Genomic DNA, 17,984 nt, shown 5'->3' on the forward strand with positions numbered 1-17,984 from the left:
GATGGCTAGAATACTGGGACAGAGCATCTCCAAAACCGCAGTTCTTGTGGGGTGTCCCTGGCTGCAGGTCCGTACCCATTAAAAGTGGTCAAAGGACGGAAAAGCAGTGAGGGTGGCCAAGACTCATTGATACACTTTGGGAGCGAAGGCTGGTGCGTGTGATCTATTATTTATCTTGACTAGAGATAAGTTGTTATAACTACAGGTGAGTTCTTACAACATAAAATATAGTTGAAAAAAGTCAGTTTTTACAGTATTGCTTTTCTATAGGGCGGTTTCCCAGACAGGGTTTAGATTAATCCAGGCCTTAATCCTAGATTAATCCAGGATTAATCCATCATATATATATATATATATATATATATATATATATATATATATATATATATATATATATATATGCTAGGAGATTTAAGTAGTAACAATGGTGTGCATCTGAGACAACTCAATGACACGGATATGCAATATGTGCCAGTACAAGGTGTTTTTAAATTATGGCAGCTCAAACATGCATTTTAGTCTGGGACAAGGATAAACCCTGTCCAGGCAACCGCCCCTAAATGTTTAAAAATTAAACAATTAAGTAATGATTTAACATTATTGAATCATCAAACAAAGCATAAGTACTATAATTAGGAATATTATTTACCCATTCAAACCCAACATTTTGGGTACCTCCCTTTATGACCGAACACTGAATAAAAAATTACCAAGCAATTTTGTGCGTGTGTGCGTGACAATTAAATTTCTTTAATCTTGCTACTTCAGCTCACCATGTAAAGGTGAAAACATGCTGTATGATTTTAAACAGATAAACATACATTTCGGCCCTGAATTAAATAAATAAATTTTTTGGGTTCTTGAAGTGTTCTTCATAAATGTTTAATGCAGTGAAGTTGCTACATGACATATACCAGTAGGGGACGCTAGGCCCTTATTTAAACAAAGCATGACCTCTTGCTCTTGACTTTCGTTTGAGAATGACTTTAACACTTGTTTAACATGTAAAATCCAATAAATCATGAGACAGTGTATCAGTATCATTTGTAATTTTATTAACAAACAAATTTAATATGAATCATCTATGACCTATTTTACAGTAAAGACAAAGTTTTATTTCCTCCAAAATGAATCAGACCAGATATAAATTGTATTAAACTTTAAGTTAAAATAAATACATTGCGACATATGGAAAGCATATGGAAAGCTTGATAAAGTTTGTATGTTTTATGATTTTTTAAAATATTTTTTCTTGATGATATGCAATAAGTCAACCATTGCGTGTTACTACTTGAATTTATATGCGTTACTATTTTTAGGCACTGTAAAAGATTAATTTAATCTTACAAAAACCTTACAAATGTTTGCCTCAAATGTTGACCCTGCATTAAGAAAGAAGCCTCTCGACTTAATTGTTATTTATATAGTGACATTTTCACTGCATGACATATGACGCTAAGTAAGTCTATTTAAACACAGCATGACATGTTTAATCTTGCTAATATAATATACTTTTGTTCTGAAGGCACTGCCTCCTCAGTGGGTGACAAATATTTGTACTCATTTTACAAACAATAGCCAAGTGGATTATTTGGTGTAGTTATATTGAGGAGTGGGCCGATGTTACAGTACATACAATAGACTTCCACACCCAAAAGAACCTGTTCTTGACTCTGATGTACCACGTATGCAGATAAGGCTTTGTGAACAGCTGTTACACATCATCAGACACTAGTGAACAACCCATTCATTACATCAGGGTGAAATTATGGACGTTGAGCAACTACAAAAATTGTTTTTGACATATAAACACAAACAATTAATCTGTTTTCAAGCCATAGGTTACAATCACATGAAGGAAACTTAAAAAATTGTTATTGTATGTGTATGCTGTATATATGTTTATATCACAATTTGTATGTTTTCCCAGTGCATATTATCGTAAGTCATGTCTGTAAGAAATCTACATAGCTAATTTGGCACAAAAGCTGCACGCATGACTAACCACAATGAATGTGTGACGCTATGATTCACTAAAGTCAACAAAAACTCTGCACAAATCATTAAAACCCAATTTTGTCGAAAATTTGTTCTGTTTACTGATGCAATATAACTTAATTCCAATTCAATCTTGCATTTTTTACACATTTTTTTTTTTACAACATACAAATTTGTTTCATCTGTAGTAAACCAGTTCATGAGTTTGTTAGGCCGCTAACCAACACAGACATCTGCATGCTGAGACAACATTGCTCGAGGCAAAAATGATTTGCAACAACGCAAGAGCAGTACAGTTTGTTCAGACATAGTGAACTGCGTAGTCATGCAGTCATTGTGACACTACAAATAGTGTTTGCTCTCATTGCATTGCAAAAAAAGTACAAATTTGGAAATATCTTGATTATCTTCCTCTAAACACCTGGACTTTGTTTTCTAGGTACAGGCGCATCATAGTATCATACTCAAAACTGCCGCTGTGAGCGCCCGTACGAAGGTTACGCCCGGTTTTCTCGAAGTAGTGATACCAGTTTCCATTCTGATCGGCACCAAACCCGAACGTGGAAACCTGGAAGAAAAGTGAAACAATAAAGCACATGGTAAAACAGCTGGAGGCAAATTACTGTGCGGTTAGAAGTGCTATTTACCTGGTCACAGACGTGCAGGGCGAATACAATTGCGAGAAAGCCAGTAGAAGGATATCGGCCGTGCTTTAGTAGCCAAACCTCGTGGACGTATTTTATAAAAGCAGGATGAAGAATCATCACCTGATAAAACCACATAGATATAGTATTTACAGTATTACCGTAAATAACAAACGCTACTTCAAGAGCTCTGATTGGTGTTGGGCATTTCGTTTCAGCTCCGAACAAAACCGTTCAGAGTCTGTCATAAACAAATAAACGTTATCTTTCACATTTATTAAATCACAGCAGTCGTCTTGGCACATGATGCATACACTGTAAAAAGTTTCTGTAGAAATTACAGTATTACTGGAAGCTGTTTGCCAGTAACTTACTGTAGATTTTAATGAACATTAACAAGTCTTTATCTTTACAGAATAAAACTAACATAACAGCCTCATGCAAAGCATTCTGGGAACCAAAATCTGAAGGAAAGAAACAGAAAAAGGTTGATGAGGATTTCAGTGTAAAATGTAAAACTTTGACTCACCTTATGTCTGTTGGCATTTACACTCGGCTTAACTTTTATGTAAGTTCTGTGAAAGATGAGATAAACATATTTCAATGTACAATAAGGGGATGCAATATAACTATGTATATAATTATACCATTGTTTTTAACTCTTTCCTCACCATTGACGAGTCAATTAAGAGAAAACATTTCCCTGCCAATGACGCTTTCCTGATGAGTTTTTACGATAATCTGTAATATTATCCGCTATTATCCACTAGATTGCGCTCTTATCCAATTTATAAAAAACTGAAGCAAAATCTAATTTAACAACATTTTAAACTCAGTGTATGTTTTGATCATCATCTCTAACAAAATTCCTTTACAAAAATGCAATTATTTCAGCTTTTTGCTCAAAATATTGTATTTTTTAAGATCTCTATCCATAAATAAGAGGTTATAAAAAGATAACAAATAAAGATAAGATGAAACATTTTTTTTTCCCTGTTTTGTTTGTTTAAAAGCAGAGGGTCTGTTCTTTCATTTGATATAATTGTATGTTTATATATTTATAGAATAAAATTTTCCTGAAAGGCATTTTGTGAATCTTTTGTGAAAATCACAAAAAATGCTGACGGCAAACTTATAAAAAGGCTGGCGAGGAATGAGTCAATTCGCAGAAAATGATTAATAATCAAAATAACATAAGGATGTTATGTTTTCAAACCCTCAATATTGCAAAGAAAACAAATTTATATTCAGTTTTAAACAATATACTAATGTTTTTAAGAAAAGTTACAAATTATGAAACATCGAGAACTCTGAAAAATAAGTATCCTCCATTAAAGCCCTTCGTGATTCTGGACCAATATAGTTGCTCTAACAAATTTGTTAAAGGGGCCATGACACAAGACTTTTTAAGATGTCAAATAAATCTTTGGTATCCCCAGAGCACATTTGTGAAGTTTTAGCTCAAAATACCATATAAATAATTTATTATAGCATGTTAAAATTGCCACTTTGTAGGTTTTGGGTGTGTCCTTTAAAATGCAAATGAGCTGATGAAATTCAAACACTGATCACAATGATGGTTTTTTTGCAATTAAAACTCAATTGTGCTTTTATGGCAGTGCTGTGGTTGGACAGTGCAGATTAAGGGGCGGTTTTATTATAATAAGAGGTCCTTATGACATCATAAGGAGAGCCACATTTCAACAATCTATTTTTTCATGTGCTTGTAGAGAATGGTTTACCAAAACTAAGTTACTGGGTTGATCTTTTTCACATTTTCTAGTTTGATAGAAGCACTGGGGACCCAATCATAGAACTTAAACATGGAAAAAGTCAGATTTTCATGCCATGGCCCCTTTAAAGGGATAGTTCACCTAAAAATGAAAATTCTGTCATAATTTTCTCATCTTCATGTTGTTGTAAACCTGTATGAATTTCTTTTTGTTGATGAACGCTATAGATATTTTGATAAATGATGGTAAGCACCAGAGCCGGACAGTAACGGAGTACATTTACTTGAGTACAGTACTTAAGTACAATTTTGAGGGATCTGTACTTTACTCGAGTATAATTTTTTTGGAGTACTCATGACTTTACTCAAGTACATTTGAGAGGCAAATATTTTACTCTTTACTCCACTACATTTCTATCCATAACCGTAAGTACAAGTTACTTTTTCTTAAAAAAAAGGAAAAAATAAAAATATCAGAAACCCTCAATTTGTTGTATCCCTCTCTTAAACGTGATTGGATTGTGCAGGCGCAACTGATTGGGACAGCCTATCAGCAATCACCTTCAGCTTTCCGCCAAAGTCACCACGGTCAGATTTAGATAAGAGACGAAACCACTCACGAAACAATGGATGAAGACGCAGCAGGTCCATTCTGGGAATGTGTCAACCCGTGGCCCCACCTCGCCAGACTATTTAAATTTTCTGAACAAGTTTATGATCGTTTTCTTTTCAAGTGTTTGCTGTGTTTACCAAAACAAAACTTCAGCGGCCGGAATCACTGGTGAGCCCGGATTATTGTTCAAAATGAATTACTCGTCAAAACATCACACTCTTACTTGATCTGGACAAACTCAGCATCACAAGACAGGTTTAAGACTCCAGTTTCGACATTTGACTACTGTTTATGATTAAACTGGTTTGCAATAACATTAATTTCTTAATTTATGCCAGGAGTCCAAAATAATGAATATGTAACGCTCTTTATTTTGAATAGAAATCATCATTCGTAAAACATTTATTCTGTTCTTCTCCGGTTTATTTGTGTTCAAATAGATAAAATATACAGAATCCGCCGGGGCTATTAGTACAATGGTGAGCATATTTGGGAAAATAATGATTAATTATCACATGTTAGTAAAATATTTAGTCTTAAAGAATAACATTTCTATTAATTTTCCACTGATATGCGATCTGAAAAGCTCAAACAGTGAACAGAGCGATTTGTGTCTCCTCTTCCTGATTTGCTTCAGATTTGACCTCAGAGCTCTATCATTTGCTGTACAGCTGTCAATCATCTCACATGGTTCAATGTGCACTGTGGCATTAGTAATGCAACATTTAGAAAATTTACTCTTGTACTCTTGATACTCAAGTACTTTTAAAAACAAGTACTTTTGTACTTTTACTTAAGTAGACATCTGACTATAGTACTTTTACTTTTACTTGAGTAAAATTTAGCAAGGGGTAACTGTACTTTTACTCAAGTACTGAAGCTGTGTACTCTGTCCGCCTCTGGTAAGCACACGGCTGATTGTAAACATTTACTTCCATAGTAGGAAAAACAAATACGTCAACTGTGTGCTTACCATTATTTAAAAAAAGACTATTCATACAGGTTTAAAACAATGTTGTTCTCATCATGAATAGCACCTTTATAATTATACCCAACCCTCTTCTCACTCAACCAGATATTTCAGTAAACAACAACATTTCTCATTCCGTTTATTCTGGCTCACTTAAACTGAAAGAGTTTTACACAAATATGCCACAAAACTGGCCCATTAATCTACTCTAAGTGACAAAAATCAAGGGCCATAGTCACAAAACATTTTTGGGAAGATTTTACATACAGAGTTTCGATTAATCCAGGACTAGGGCTTAGTTATAGAACATACCTTACAAACATGTTAATGGTATGCATCTTGAGAAAGAACACTGATATGTTTGAAGATATCTGCCTTTTGTTATGACAGCTGAAACATACATTTTAGTCTTATCTTAAGCCCTACGTAGCCATTAAAGATTCACATCAACTTTTCTAAGGAATGGGGAGATATCTTAAGATAAGACAATGGGCGGTTGACCTTGTTGCTGTGGATGATGTCAGCAAGCTTTCTTATATGATCACAGATTGGGGATGAGTCTCTGTCAGTGATTTATTTTAAAACAAGGTTATCATGTTGCCATATTCAAATAAAGAGTTTAAAATGTAGGTTAAAGGTGGGGTGCATGATCTCTGAAAGCCAATGTTGATATTTCAAATCACCCAAACAAACACGCCCCTACACCAATAGAATCTGGACCTTCTATTGATAGACCCGCCCCACACATACGCAACCCAGGCAACGATGTCAGCTTGTAGACACGCCCATTACAAGTGTGTTGTAAGTCACCTGACTTTATTTTCCAAAGTCTTTTTTACAAAAATCATGCACCCTGTCTTTAAGTGTCTCTAGTTAAGGAATTATGCTGTATGTTCAGCCTAAACTGAATGAGTCTGGATGTCATAATCAACTAGTGAATAGCAGCCTTGTAGTAAACCGATGAGTAATCATGTGATCACAAGATGTTGTGCAAACCTTGGTGTTGTCGTCAGATAACAAAGTAAAACAAATGGAGCGAGGCCACCGGAGTCTCTTTCTGTCTGACAGCTGCGTGTGGGTCTGCAGTATGCACACACGTCAGTGCCGTTTACATTCGGGTCGGACTTGGGTCTAATTTTTTCGGGTTTGTCTCGGGTCGGGTCTATCTTTAAAAAAAAATTATTTATGCACGTCGGGTTCGAGTATAAAGTGATTCGGGTAATTTCAGGTCAGGTACATATCTTTGGACCCGAGAAGACCTCTAGTGTGAACTCCTCCCATTCGTCGTCTGCTTCGTCTGATTGCTCTTTTGCAAGGACTTCTGTGTTGGTAAACTGTGTGAAGCCTACAGCAGTGTGGGCTTTGCCGAAGACTGTATCAAGGGTGCAAAGGGGGCGCTGATATGCACACTCTGAAGCGTAAAAAGGACAGATGGGACACCCTACGGACTCGTAGACTAAGCGAACGCACAAATTAAGTCCACGAGACAGAAATCCCACATGAAGTACAGTACACCGTTTGGGTCAGGGCCTCTTTCAACTTTCAAATACCGCTACAACCTTAATGGATGCTCATTGTTTTGTATAAGGGAGGGACTATGCGCTTTGGGTAAAGTGCGTGCGTCATCGAGCCACCGTTTTAGCCCCTCTTAAAAAAAATCCTGAACTAAGAAATTGGGAAAAACGGTTTAACGATCTAACTCTGCAATTCAGTACTACATAGTTTACAGTCTTGTGGCGTGTTTCAGCCACTAACATTATACATTACTAACATATGTTCTTATGTGTTTAGAAACAATTTTCAAGATTGACTTTACAGGAACTTTAATGTCAGTTAATGCCAATGCAATTGTTCATGTTTCTTCATTGTGTATTAACTAAGGTTAAGAGTTACGACTTTTGATTTTAAAAATGTATTATTAAATGCTGAAATTACCATGAATTAGGATTAATAAATGCTGTAGATAGAAGTATTGCTTGTTGTTAGTTCATGTTAGCTAATGGATTAACTAATGTTAACAACAATGGAGAGGTCGTAGAGTTCATTAAACCAAAAACTGCTGTCTGACACACGCACACATCCCATCTGAGATCTCATTCAAAGGAGTTTAAAAGACCAGCAACATACAGACTACAAATATACATATAACCACTGTCATGTAGTAATTCTTAAATCTGAACACTCACATTTCTTCTTGCCTCACTCCCGCCAAAAAAAACAACCAAACAAAAGAATGTGGTGTATAGGAGGGGTTAAATATCAACATACTTATAATTTCTAAGTGAAAGATGTTCCTTTCTGGATCAACATTTCAATCATATGATCAGATTGGAAGTGATGCTTTGAAAGTTAATGTTAGTTTAGTCTTACAAACACGCTGTCAAAAAAAGGTCCCTCCCTAGCTGTCACTCGAGCCGCACCCTTTAAAAAAGTACACTGTTGCAAAAGAGTTCATTTTAGTATTTCCAAGGTGCATATGTACACAAACTTTTACATGCTATTATTGCATTACTTTTACACACCACCTTAATGTTTGTTTTTATTGTGTTATTGTATATAATTTTTCTTTTATGTATATGCTTTGGCACAATCATGCCAATAAAGTTCTTTTAAATTGAAACTGAAAACTGCTATTATTATGATGCTCAAAGATGAGTTATCGACTAAAGGGGATTTTAAATTTCGTTGTGACGAACCTGCAGTGCATTTAAAGTATCAACATACTGGGTTAAGTATCAACATAATGTACATATATATACATAGCCTGTATAATTTGCAAGTGAGATGTTCCTTTCTAAACCAACATTTCAATCATCTAATCAGAATTGAAGTGATAAGTGTAAAGTTAATGTTAGGTTTAGTCATACAACCATACTGTCAGATAAAATGGTTTGTAGCTGTCACTCGAGCGGCAGCCATTAAAAAAAAGACAATTCCCATAGCCCCCCATGTTGAAATGGCTAACTTTACAGCAGAAAATAAAAACTGAGGGGGTGAATTTTTTGTAACTCATCCACTTAAATTATATTAAGCCTTAACGTTTTTGTATAAACGGGTGAACTGCCACTGCTGCCACTACAGGTAAGCTGGCGAAAAAATCGTCTGTGACTCTCTGATTCTGATGCGTTCCTCATCAGTAAAGCCAGTTCGGTGACTAGCAGCAAACTGCCATCACCTGCTTTCAGATGTAGCGGCATTTACTACACAGAGCTGTATTTCACCAAAAGCTAGGCAAAATCGCGTTCATAATCGTGGAAGATCATCTTCAATTATGAATGCGATTTTATAGCTGCTTGGTGAAATACGGCTCTGTGTAGTAAGATGGAAATTAACTACTCATCACCGAACCGGCTTTACTGATGAGACACGCATGAGAATCGCAGGCGATCTTTTCGCCCAGCTCTACTAGGCAGGTGTGGTCTCACCAACCAGCCCCCTCAGCTTCATCCACATCCCGCCTCTTTACCCATTTTGGGTTATTCCCGAGTGATGCGTGGCCAAGATGGCGACGGCAGGCTCTGACAACTATTGGCTTCAAAAAAGCTCTTCACAAACCTATAGGTGACATCACGGACACTACGTCCATATTTTTTAGAGTCTATGGTCTGGTCGCCCTACCCCTACTTGTTGCTAAAACTATGTTTTAAAAGTAACTTATCTACCGTCAAACTACAGAAAAATGTAGTTAAGTTAGTAGCATCGCTGTGTTCTCACCGTGTGATGTTTTTAGTGGTGAAAGCACTGATGAGCCACTGCATGTCCAGGATCTTAAATGGGGAAAGCACCAGATGGGTGGAGTTGTCCATATCCACGGCACTCTCAGGATAGATAAACCGATGAGTGGTCTTCGAACCCACATCCTTTTCGTAACCTTTCGTTGGACCCTTATTTATCCTAGCTTAACAATAAAACATGACTGGGTCAAGACACATATAACAAAATAAATAAATGTGGGGTTCTTGTAACATTGGTCAGACGTCAGCATTAAGACTTGTGAACACACGTACGTAAATTTGAATTATAAAGGTTTCCGTACAAAAAAATCGCTTCACCTCAGAATAACCACATGGATTAGTTTTTGATGGATGCTTTAAAACTGGGGCAATATCCAATGTCATAATAAAGCAGAATAAGCCTGGACATTATTTAATATAACTCTAACTCTAAATGTGTTTGTCTAAAAGTCATATACAGCTGGCTTAAGGGTGACTTTAAGAGATGTTTAGACAATGTCTCAATGACCCCCATATGGCAAAAAAACTAATTCTCTGACCAAAAATATATTTTAAATATATGCTAAATACATTTTGTAGAATGTTATGCTCATTTGAATATATTTTTGAATTTGGAAATATATTTAGTTTTAACTTTCATATATCAACATATACACTCACCTAAAGGATTACACCTGTTCAATTTCTCATTAAAGGCGGAGTCCACTATGTTTGAAAGACAATGTTGATATTTGAAATCACCTAAACAAACACGCCCCTACCCCAATAGAATCTGGACCTTCTGTTGATAGACCCGCCCCACACATATACGCAACCCGGCAAGGATGTCGGTTAGTAGACACGCTCCTTACTGCTGATTGGCTATAAGTATGTTTTGGTAGTCGGCCCGTCTCCTTTTCCAAAGCGTTTTTCAAACATCATGGACTCCGCCTTTAATGCAATTATCTAATCAACCAATCACATGTCAGTTGCTTCAATGCATTTAGAGGTGTAGTCCTGGTCAAGACAATCTCCTGAACTCCAAACTGAATGCCAGAATGGGAAAGAAAGGTGATTATTTTGAGCGTGGCATGATTGTTGGTGCCAGACGGGCCGGTCTGAGTATTTCACGATCTGGGATTTTCATGCACAACCATTTTTTTTTTTACAACGAATGGTGTGAAAAGGGAAAACAGTCCTGTAGGTGAAAATGCCTTGTTGATGCTGAGGTCTGAGGAGAATTGGCCGACTGATTCAAGCTGATAGAAGAGCAACTTTGACTGAAATAGCCACTCGTTACAACCGAGGTATGCAGCAAAGCATTTGTGAAGCTACAACACGCATAACCTTGAGGCAGAGGGGCTACAACAGCAGAAGACCCCACCGGGTACCACTCATCTCCACTACAACTAATCCTTTAGGGAATGTATTTCAAAATGTATTTTAAGGGCAAGCAAATACATTATTTTTTAATGCTTCAAAAATTTATTTACTTTTAAAATAGCCAAAAATATATATGTGAAAACAATATTTTTGTAAACATATACCAAAATATATTTCAGCAAATATATTTTTTTGGCTATTTTTTGTATATTTTAAAATATATTTTTTGCAGTATGGCATGAACAAATAATAAAAATACTTCCCAGAAAAACTGATGGTCAGCTGTCTTTTTTAAAATTCTCTCAACGTATTCATATTTCATACCTAATGACAAAGTCATGAAGATCTATTTGACGCCCATAATGGGATCCTAGGAGGTTCCCAGAGTTCCCAACAACAGCACAGGTTCTACAGCGATGTGGTCCAGCATCAGTGTAGCGTTCTTCATTAGGAAATAGGGAAAACAACTTGTTCACCACTTCTGTGTAATTAGCTTCCATTTTATTTTTCTGAAGACCCTGAAATGCAGAAGAGATTTTAATGAACCTTAAGTTTAGGATCATTAGTTAAAAAAAAATAATAAAGGAGGAATTTTTTATTAACTATTAGTCATTTATGAGTCACCTTCCAATACTTGAGGATATCATCCTTGAGCATGTGATTTTCCTTGGTAAGTAGCATTTGAATGGATAGGTCGTAGAGTTGATTAAACCAAGGACTATGGGTATGCTGTCTGACACAGTGACTACACGCACACATCCCATCTGAGATCTCATTCAAAGGGTTTTGAAAGACCAGCAACATACAGACTACAATTACACATATAACCACTGTCATGTAGTAATTCCTAAATCTGAACACTCGCATGTCTTCTTGCCTCACTCCTGCTGAAAAACAACCAAACAAAAGAATGTGGTGAGAAGAAGGGGTTAAGTATTAACATACTGTATAATTTCTAAGTGAGAGATGTTCCTTCCTGGATCAACATGTCAATCATCTAATCAGATTAGAAGTTAAACGTTTATAGTACGGTAAATGTTGGGTTTAGTGTTACAACCATAGTGTCAGGAAAAAATGGTCCGTAATTGTCATTCTAGTGGCACCCTTTAAAATGGTACACTGTTGCATCAAAACAGTTCATATTAGTTTCTCCAAGGTACTTATATTGGTTCCAAATGTATACATATCTGTACCTAAATGGTACATGTTAGGAGTTGAATTTAAAGGTTGACCGATAGTGGATTTTACCAATACCGAAAAAACTAAATTGGTCCCTACTTGCTGATAACCGATTAATCGACCGATAGTTTTAAAAAAGGATACTTGATTAAAATCAAACATAACACTCAAAGTGAAATAGTGCTCAAATGTATACAAAAATAATAAAACAACAATACTGAACCATGACAATGTGCTAAATAAAATAAATGTATAAATAAAAATATAAAGTATTGAAGTAAATAGCCAGTAAGCCAATCAGCAGCAACATGTAAATAAATGTAATGCTCAATGTGTTCAAGTTAGAAATGTTGGTCTTCATTCTGGACGGCAAGGGCAGTGATTGTAACATCAAAGATATTTTACAGTATTAAACAACGATTTCATCAGGCTGCAGAAACATTTTAAAAATAACACAAAGCTTATGCGTCATCACAACAGGGTGTTCAATGCAGCATTGTTTCTGTTTAACAAACGTTGTGCAACGTTTTGTCCCTGTTGTGATGATGTAAGAGTTGCAACTACGTTAGCTGAGAAGCATGCTTTGTGTTCTTTTTTAAACGTTTCTGGAGCCTGATGAAATCGTTATTAATACTTGTTTAATACTGTAAAATATCTTTGATGTTACAGTCACTGCCCTTGCCGTCCAGAATGAAAAAAACATTCCAACTTGAACCCATTCTGCGAGCTGTCTCTTTAGTACCGCATGTTTTTTTACATGTTGTTGCTGATTGGACTGCAGTTCTGACACACCCACCAAACAAGAGAAAATGTATCTCAAACCCTGTTGCACACCGGTGCACATGCCGTTTCTCAATGTCAAGGATACTTCCTTGGCAGGACTAGTCCTTACAAGTCACTTCCTTCAGAGGCTACAAGGCTCCTCTATAGCATTTGGAGAACACGTAAATGGAACGGGCTAGCAAGTGCCATCATTGCGTCATTACGTCAATGAAAATGTGTGCTTTCCCGCACGCATATGATTGTGGGTGATTTCAGCGCGCCAAGAGTGCAAAGGATACACATATGCATCCTTTCCTTATAAAGGGATATTTCCTGAACGAAAAACTCAGTCCTGGTTGCAATTCCGAGGATCCTTGACATTGGAACAGTCCTTCGATGGATGTCGATTACATAGCATCCTCAAAATTCAAGCTTCCGAGGATCCTTTCTTGGCTACAGTGTTTCCAGGAAACATGGCTGTTTCTCAATTCCAAGAACTCAAAGAACGGACTTGCGTCCTCGTGGAGATCGAACTTGCCAGGCGACCTCGGAAGAACGAACTCAGAAGGTCGCGAGAACACAGAAAACACTTATGAGAATTGAGATGTGTGCAATCTTCCTGTTGATCACCTGACCTCCACCATTGTTTTGCCGCAATGACTTCTGGGGCATGAGGAGATTTCAACGCGCAAGTCTGCACTCGATGCATCCTCGATATCAAGAACACATCCGGGTATTTTCCTGCATTCTTGAGAATTGGAATGAACTTTGACTGTTAATGATGACGTGGAGCAAGGACACGAGAATGCAAGATCGCTGAAGAACGCATATTGAGAAACAGCCCATGTCGTTCAATCCGGAAACCGTAGCAAAATGTTGCACACCGTTTTGAACTTGAACGGACAGGGCACTTTCCGGCCTACGATGTCCCACAAACAGGCTGTTTCTCAATGTCACGGATACTTCCTTGGGAGGACTAGTCCTTACAAGTCACTTCCTTCAGAGGCTACGAGGCTCCTCTTTAGAATTTGGAGAACAAGTTAATGGAACAGGCTAGCAAGTGCACGTCATTGCGTCATTACATCAGTAAAAAGGTGTGCATTCGGTGCTGCGTGCATAGGATTGTGGGTGATTTGAGAGCGCGAAGGATACACATATGCATCCTTTCCTGTATATGGGATATTTCTTGAATGAAGGACTCAGTCCATGGTTGCAATTCCAAGGATCCTTGACATTGGAACAGTCCTTCGACGGATATTGATGACTTAGGGTCCTCAAAATTCAAGCTTCCGAGGATCCTTCCTTGGCATTGAGAAACGGCTACAGCGTTTTCAGGAAACATGTCATTCAATCCGGAAACCGTAGCAAAACGTTGCGCACCGTTTTGAACTTGAACGGACAGGGCACTTTCCGGGCTACGATGTCCCACAAACGGGCTGTTTCTCAATGTCAAGGATATTCCTTGGCAGGACTGGCCTTTCCAAGTCACTTCCTTCAGAGGCTAGGCGAGGATTGTGGGTGATTTGATAGCACGAAGGATACACATATGCATCCTTTCCTGTATATGGGATATTTCTTGAACGAAGGACTCAGTCCATGGTTGCAATTTCGACGATCCTCGACATTGGAACAGTCCTTTGATGGATGTCGATGATGTAGCATCCTCAAAATTCAAGCTTCCGAGGATCCCTTCTTGACATTGAGAAACAGCCAAGGTTTCACGACATCAGCCGAACACTGTGGTTCGATTAATGTTAACGTATTGGCATATAAAGGGTTAATTTGTTCACAATTTAATTAATATTTGATATGTATGTTTCAGGCAGAAGTAGTTTAAAAAGATTTAATCGTTTAAAGTGCAAATAATTTTTGTTTTTTATTTCTGTAAAGAAAACATGGGTTAATGTAAACAAACGGGCATATAAAAGGGTTTAAATTTCCACAAATTGAATTAATATTTGAAATGTATGTTTCAGGATGACGTAGTTTTAAAAGACTGAATCGTTTAAAGCAGTTTTTTGGGGAAGGTGTCATTTTGTGGCTTTAGGATCACAAGTGTGAGTTTTTTTTTTATAAAACCTGACCCTGTTCAAAAAATAACAATGCATCAAAATCAATGTTGCCACCAATCTTTGTCCTATCCCAGGGTCTAATAATAATAATCATCACATGGTAGTTCAAATGTGTTTTTTTTACAGAAAATATTTAGTTTTTTTCTGTTTAAAAAAAACATGGGTTAATGTAAACAAATGGGCATATAAAGGGTTAACATTTCCAAAAAGTGTAATTAACATTTGATATGTACCTTTCAAGCAGTAGTTATAAAAGATTGAATCGATTAAAGTGAAAAAAAAAATTATGTAGCCTATGATATTTTTAGAGCAGTTTTTGAGAAGGTGTCATTTGGCCTTAGGAACACATACGTACGTTTTTTTTAAAGTCGCCATGGAAGTAGCGATTGCCTTATTTTCCCCATGGTGACATATATCCGAATGAAGAGGCTTTTGAAATGACATAAGGTAGGGCTGGATTTGAATTTGTCCATCGAGATCAGATTGGATTGTTTGAAGTTGGGTCGTGTTGCTAATTGCGCTGCGATGTTCCCCCCCGGACCCTGCCCACCTGCAATACCATATGACCGGAAGTGAAGAGAGATCGTTTTGAGGAGGGGAGCAGATTTGCATTTTTTGATTAAAGATTATGAGCACACACAAATTTTTTAAAAATAAAGAAGCTCACAGATAAGTCATTTGTTAATAATACCACAATATTAATAAAATATATATATATATATAAATTAGGGCTGTCAAAATAAATGCGTTAATAACGCGTTAACGCAAATTCATTTTAACGGCACTAATTTTATTAACGCGCGATTAACGCAACACACAATTTCTGTTTGACCCACAGCTGGATGAATTGAGACGCAGCAAGTGACCGGCGCTGCCTAGATGAGTCGGAGCTTTCCATGAAAATAAGAACATTAAGCTCTCGTCTAGCGAATCCAATGCTCTAAATGGTCATTAAACATCTAAAATGCACGTTTTCTGCACGTGCAGTTTTCTTTATCTGCACTTTTTTTGTGAGGTGTACCGTCCCAAATCCATATAAAGCAAAAGATGCGTCTACTTTTTAGTTTCGTTTTTAAAGCATTCAGAAATGATAGAAAATAGTCTGCAGGACTTTCTTGATGTTAAATAATTATTAAGAGAGATAAAGTTCGGGATCTGATTGATGTTAAAAGAGTTATTAAGGGTGACAAGACTCAAAAGCGATGTCTGAAGCAGACGTCTGATGCGCCTGCACACAAACGCGCGAGTGCGTGACCCTGATATATATAGACATCTAACACAAAATTACAGGTTTAAAAATATCTGTTTTGACAAGAATTCACGCAGGTATGACCTATAATCTGTTATATCTGAAGTGAATGTTTGGTTGACTGTTAAGGAAAAGTATCTGTTGTGTCATTATATTAAACCCTTGCATTATCCTACAGTATCTTAAAGTGGTCTGTCTCAATGTCAAAATTAAACAATAAAAGAAAAACATATATGTAACATATATTGATACTGTTTTTGCTCTGCATTAACAGGTATAGTTCTGTCATGCTTTGTCAGATTCCAACAATTGTTCCAATTGTTTTGAAGTTTTTTTTATAGAGAATAAAATATAAATGACAAATTTTTGAAAATTTGCTCATCCCAACTCAATTTGCCAGCACAGGTCACAAATGATGCAGCAGCAAACAGAAATGGAGAAAGATCTTCTAAAGGCAAAAACATTTATAAAACTATGGCTGATGGTTCTGTTGAAAATGTAAACAGGCTCTTGTAGACATACATTTGCATATAGCATATATATTATCCAAATCCATGCTGATTAGAGCATTAAAAACTTGAAAAGTGTTACATTTAGGTAAATTTAGAACAGATAAAAATGTGCGATTAATTTGCGATTAATCGCGAGTTAACTCATGAAATCATGCGATTAATCGCGATTAAATATTTTAATCTATTGACAGCCCTAATATAAATATATATATAGTTTTTCATTTCAATTTCATTGCGACTTTATGGATCTCTGGAAACACCATTGACGCAAACAATCCCGTTCGCTACGTCACAGCGCAGAATCGCAGAGAAGCGTTCCGCTAACGTTAGTTGTTTACATTCAAGATCTGGTGGACGAAAGTGGCACTGTATTTCACCGCCTAATAAAGCAATTTAATAATAAAGGCGTTCGTTACCGTAATATTTTACTATGTCGCAAAATAAATATGCAAACATTGTTATTCTGAATGTCACAGGAGTAAATCGCTTACAAGCACAGCATATCTTTTGTTGGATTTATTTGAGTCAATGGTCGTTTTCACCCGCTGCCCCTATTGTTTATTAACACAGATGAAAATTTTAAACAATCGTTTCTCTGTTGTGTGATGAATGGAGACCTACCTGCCCCGTGGCGACACTGTTGAGGACTCTCCTATTTTCTTAACACATGAGAAAAAGTGTTGACGATCCCATCTCATGCGTTAGTTCTTCTGTCAGTTGACCCTTGCTCCTTAAGGCTTTATATTTCCTAGATAACGCAACCGTGCTGTGAAGGTCGTATTCCAGTTAATGTTTACTGAATACACCCAATAGGCTACTGTTGGCAGTGTTTTATTGAACTGAAATAAGGATTTAGCTATTGTGTTTGCAACCTCTGATGGGAATGCTTAGTGCACCTGCTTTGCATAGTATTTTTTTCAACAAGTAAAGACTATTCATTAGTTCAGATCACTGATGTCAACAACATGCCGTCTCCCTGGTTGGGATTTTAAACTAGCACCGAAGGACCCGTTACCTGGAGATCTCAGAATGGGGCGGGGTTAGAGACACGCTTAACCCACTTGCAGATACAGCCTGAGGCCACTTTTGAGTTCACGTCACATTTAGAGATCTCCAGTTTGCAGTTAAACAATATTTACTTGTAAACATTTGCGTAA

The 17,984-nt window shown here is 36.8% G+C and overlaps 1 protein-coding gene across 3 annotated transcripts; it reads right to left on the bottom strand.

The window, feature by feature from the left end:
* Positions 1 to 1,011: 1,011 nt before the first annotated feature.
* LOC129455603 (CMP-N-acetylneuraminate-beta-galactosamide-alpha-2,3-sialyltransferase 1) lies at positions 1,012 to 17,856 on the bottom strand. Of its 3 annotated transcripts, none has more exons than XM_073858580.1 (7): positions 17,449 to 17,856; positions 11,678 to 11,937; positions 11,378 to 11,571; positions 9,672 to 9,851; positions 3,172 to 3,217; positions 2,646 to 2,765; positions 1,016 to 2,566 (listed from the first exon to the last, which is right to left on the bottom strand). In XM_073858580.1, exons 2-7 carry the CDS (start codon positions 11,918 to 11,920, stop codon positions 2,402 to 2,404), a joined length of 948 nt encoding a protein of 315 aa, XP_073714681.1. In that variant the 5' UTR covers positions 11,921 to 11,937; positions 17,449 to 17,856; the 3' UTR covers positions 1,016 to 2,401. The 3 variants fall into 3 exon arrangements, with proteins under 3 accessions (XP_055076348.2, XP_073714681.1, XP_055076347.2); XM_055220372.2 differs by having other exon boundaries at positions 1,017 to 2,566; positions 11,678 to 11,940; XM_055220373.2 differs by lacking the exon at positions 9,672 to 9,851 and having other exon boundaries at positions 1,012 to 2,566; positions 11,678 to 11,940.
* Positions 17,857 to 17,984: the final 128 nt, after the last annotated feature.

Source organism: Misgurnus anguillicaudatus, chromosome 20 (genome assembly GCF_027580225.2).
Source record: "Misgurnus anguillicaudatus chromosome 20, ASM2758022v2, whole genome shotgun sequence".
In the NCBI taxonomy this organism is placed as follows: Eukaryota; Metazoa; Chordata; class Actinopteri; order Cypriniformes; family Cobitidae; genus Misgurnus; species Misgurnus anguillicaudatus.

Excerpts from the sequence above, each read along its gene's own strand:
- LOC129455603 (XM_073858580.1), bottom strand. The coding sequence starts at position 11,920 with ATGCGAGTGTTCAGATTTAGGAATTACTACATGACAGTGGTTATATGT. Across the intron at positions 11,572-11,677 it reads ATATCCTCAAGTATTGGAAG|GGTCTTCAGAAAAATAAAAT; the intron begins GTGACTCATAAA and ends TCTGCATTTCAG. Across the intron at positions 2,766-3,171 it reads TAAATGCCAACAGACATAAG|GTGATGATTCTTCATCCTGC; the intron begins GTGAGTCAAAGT and ends TGGTTTTATCAG.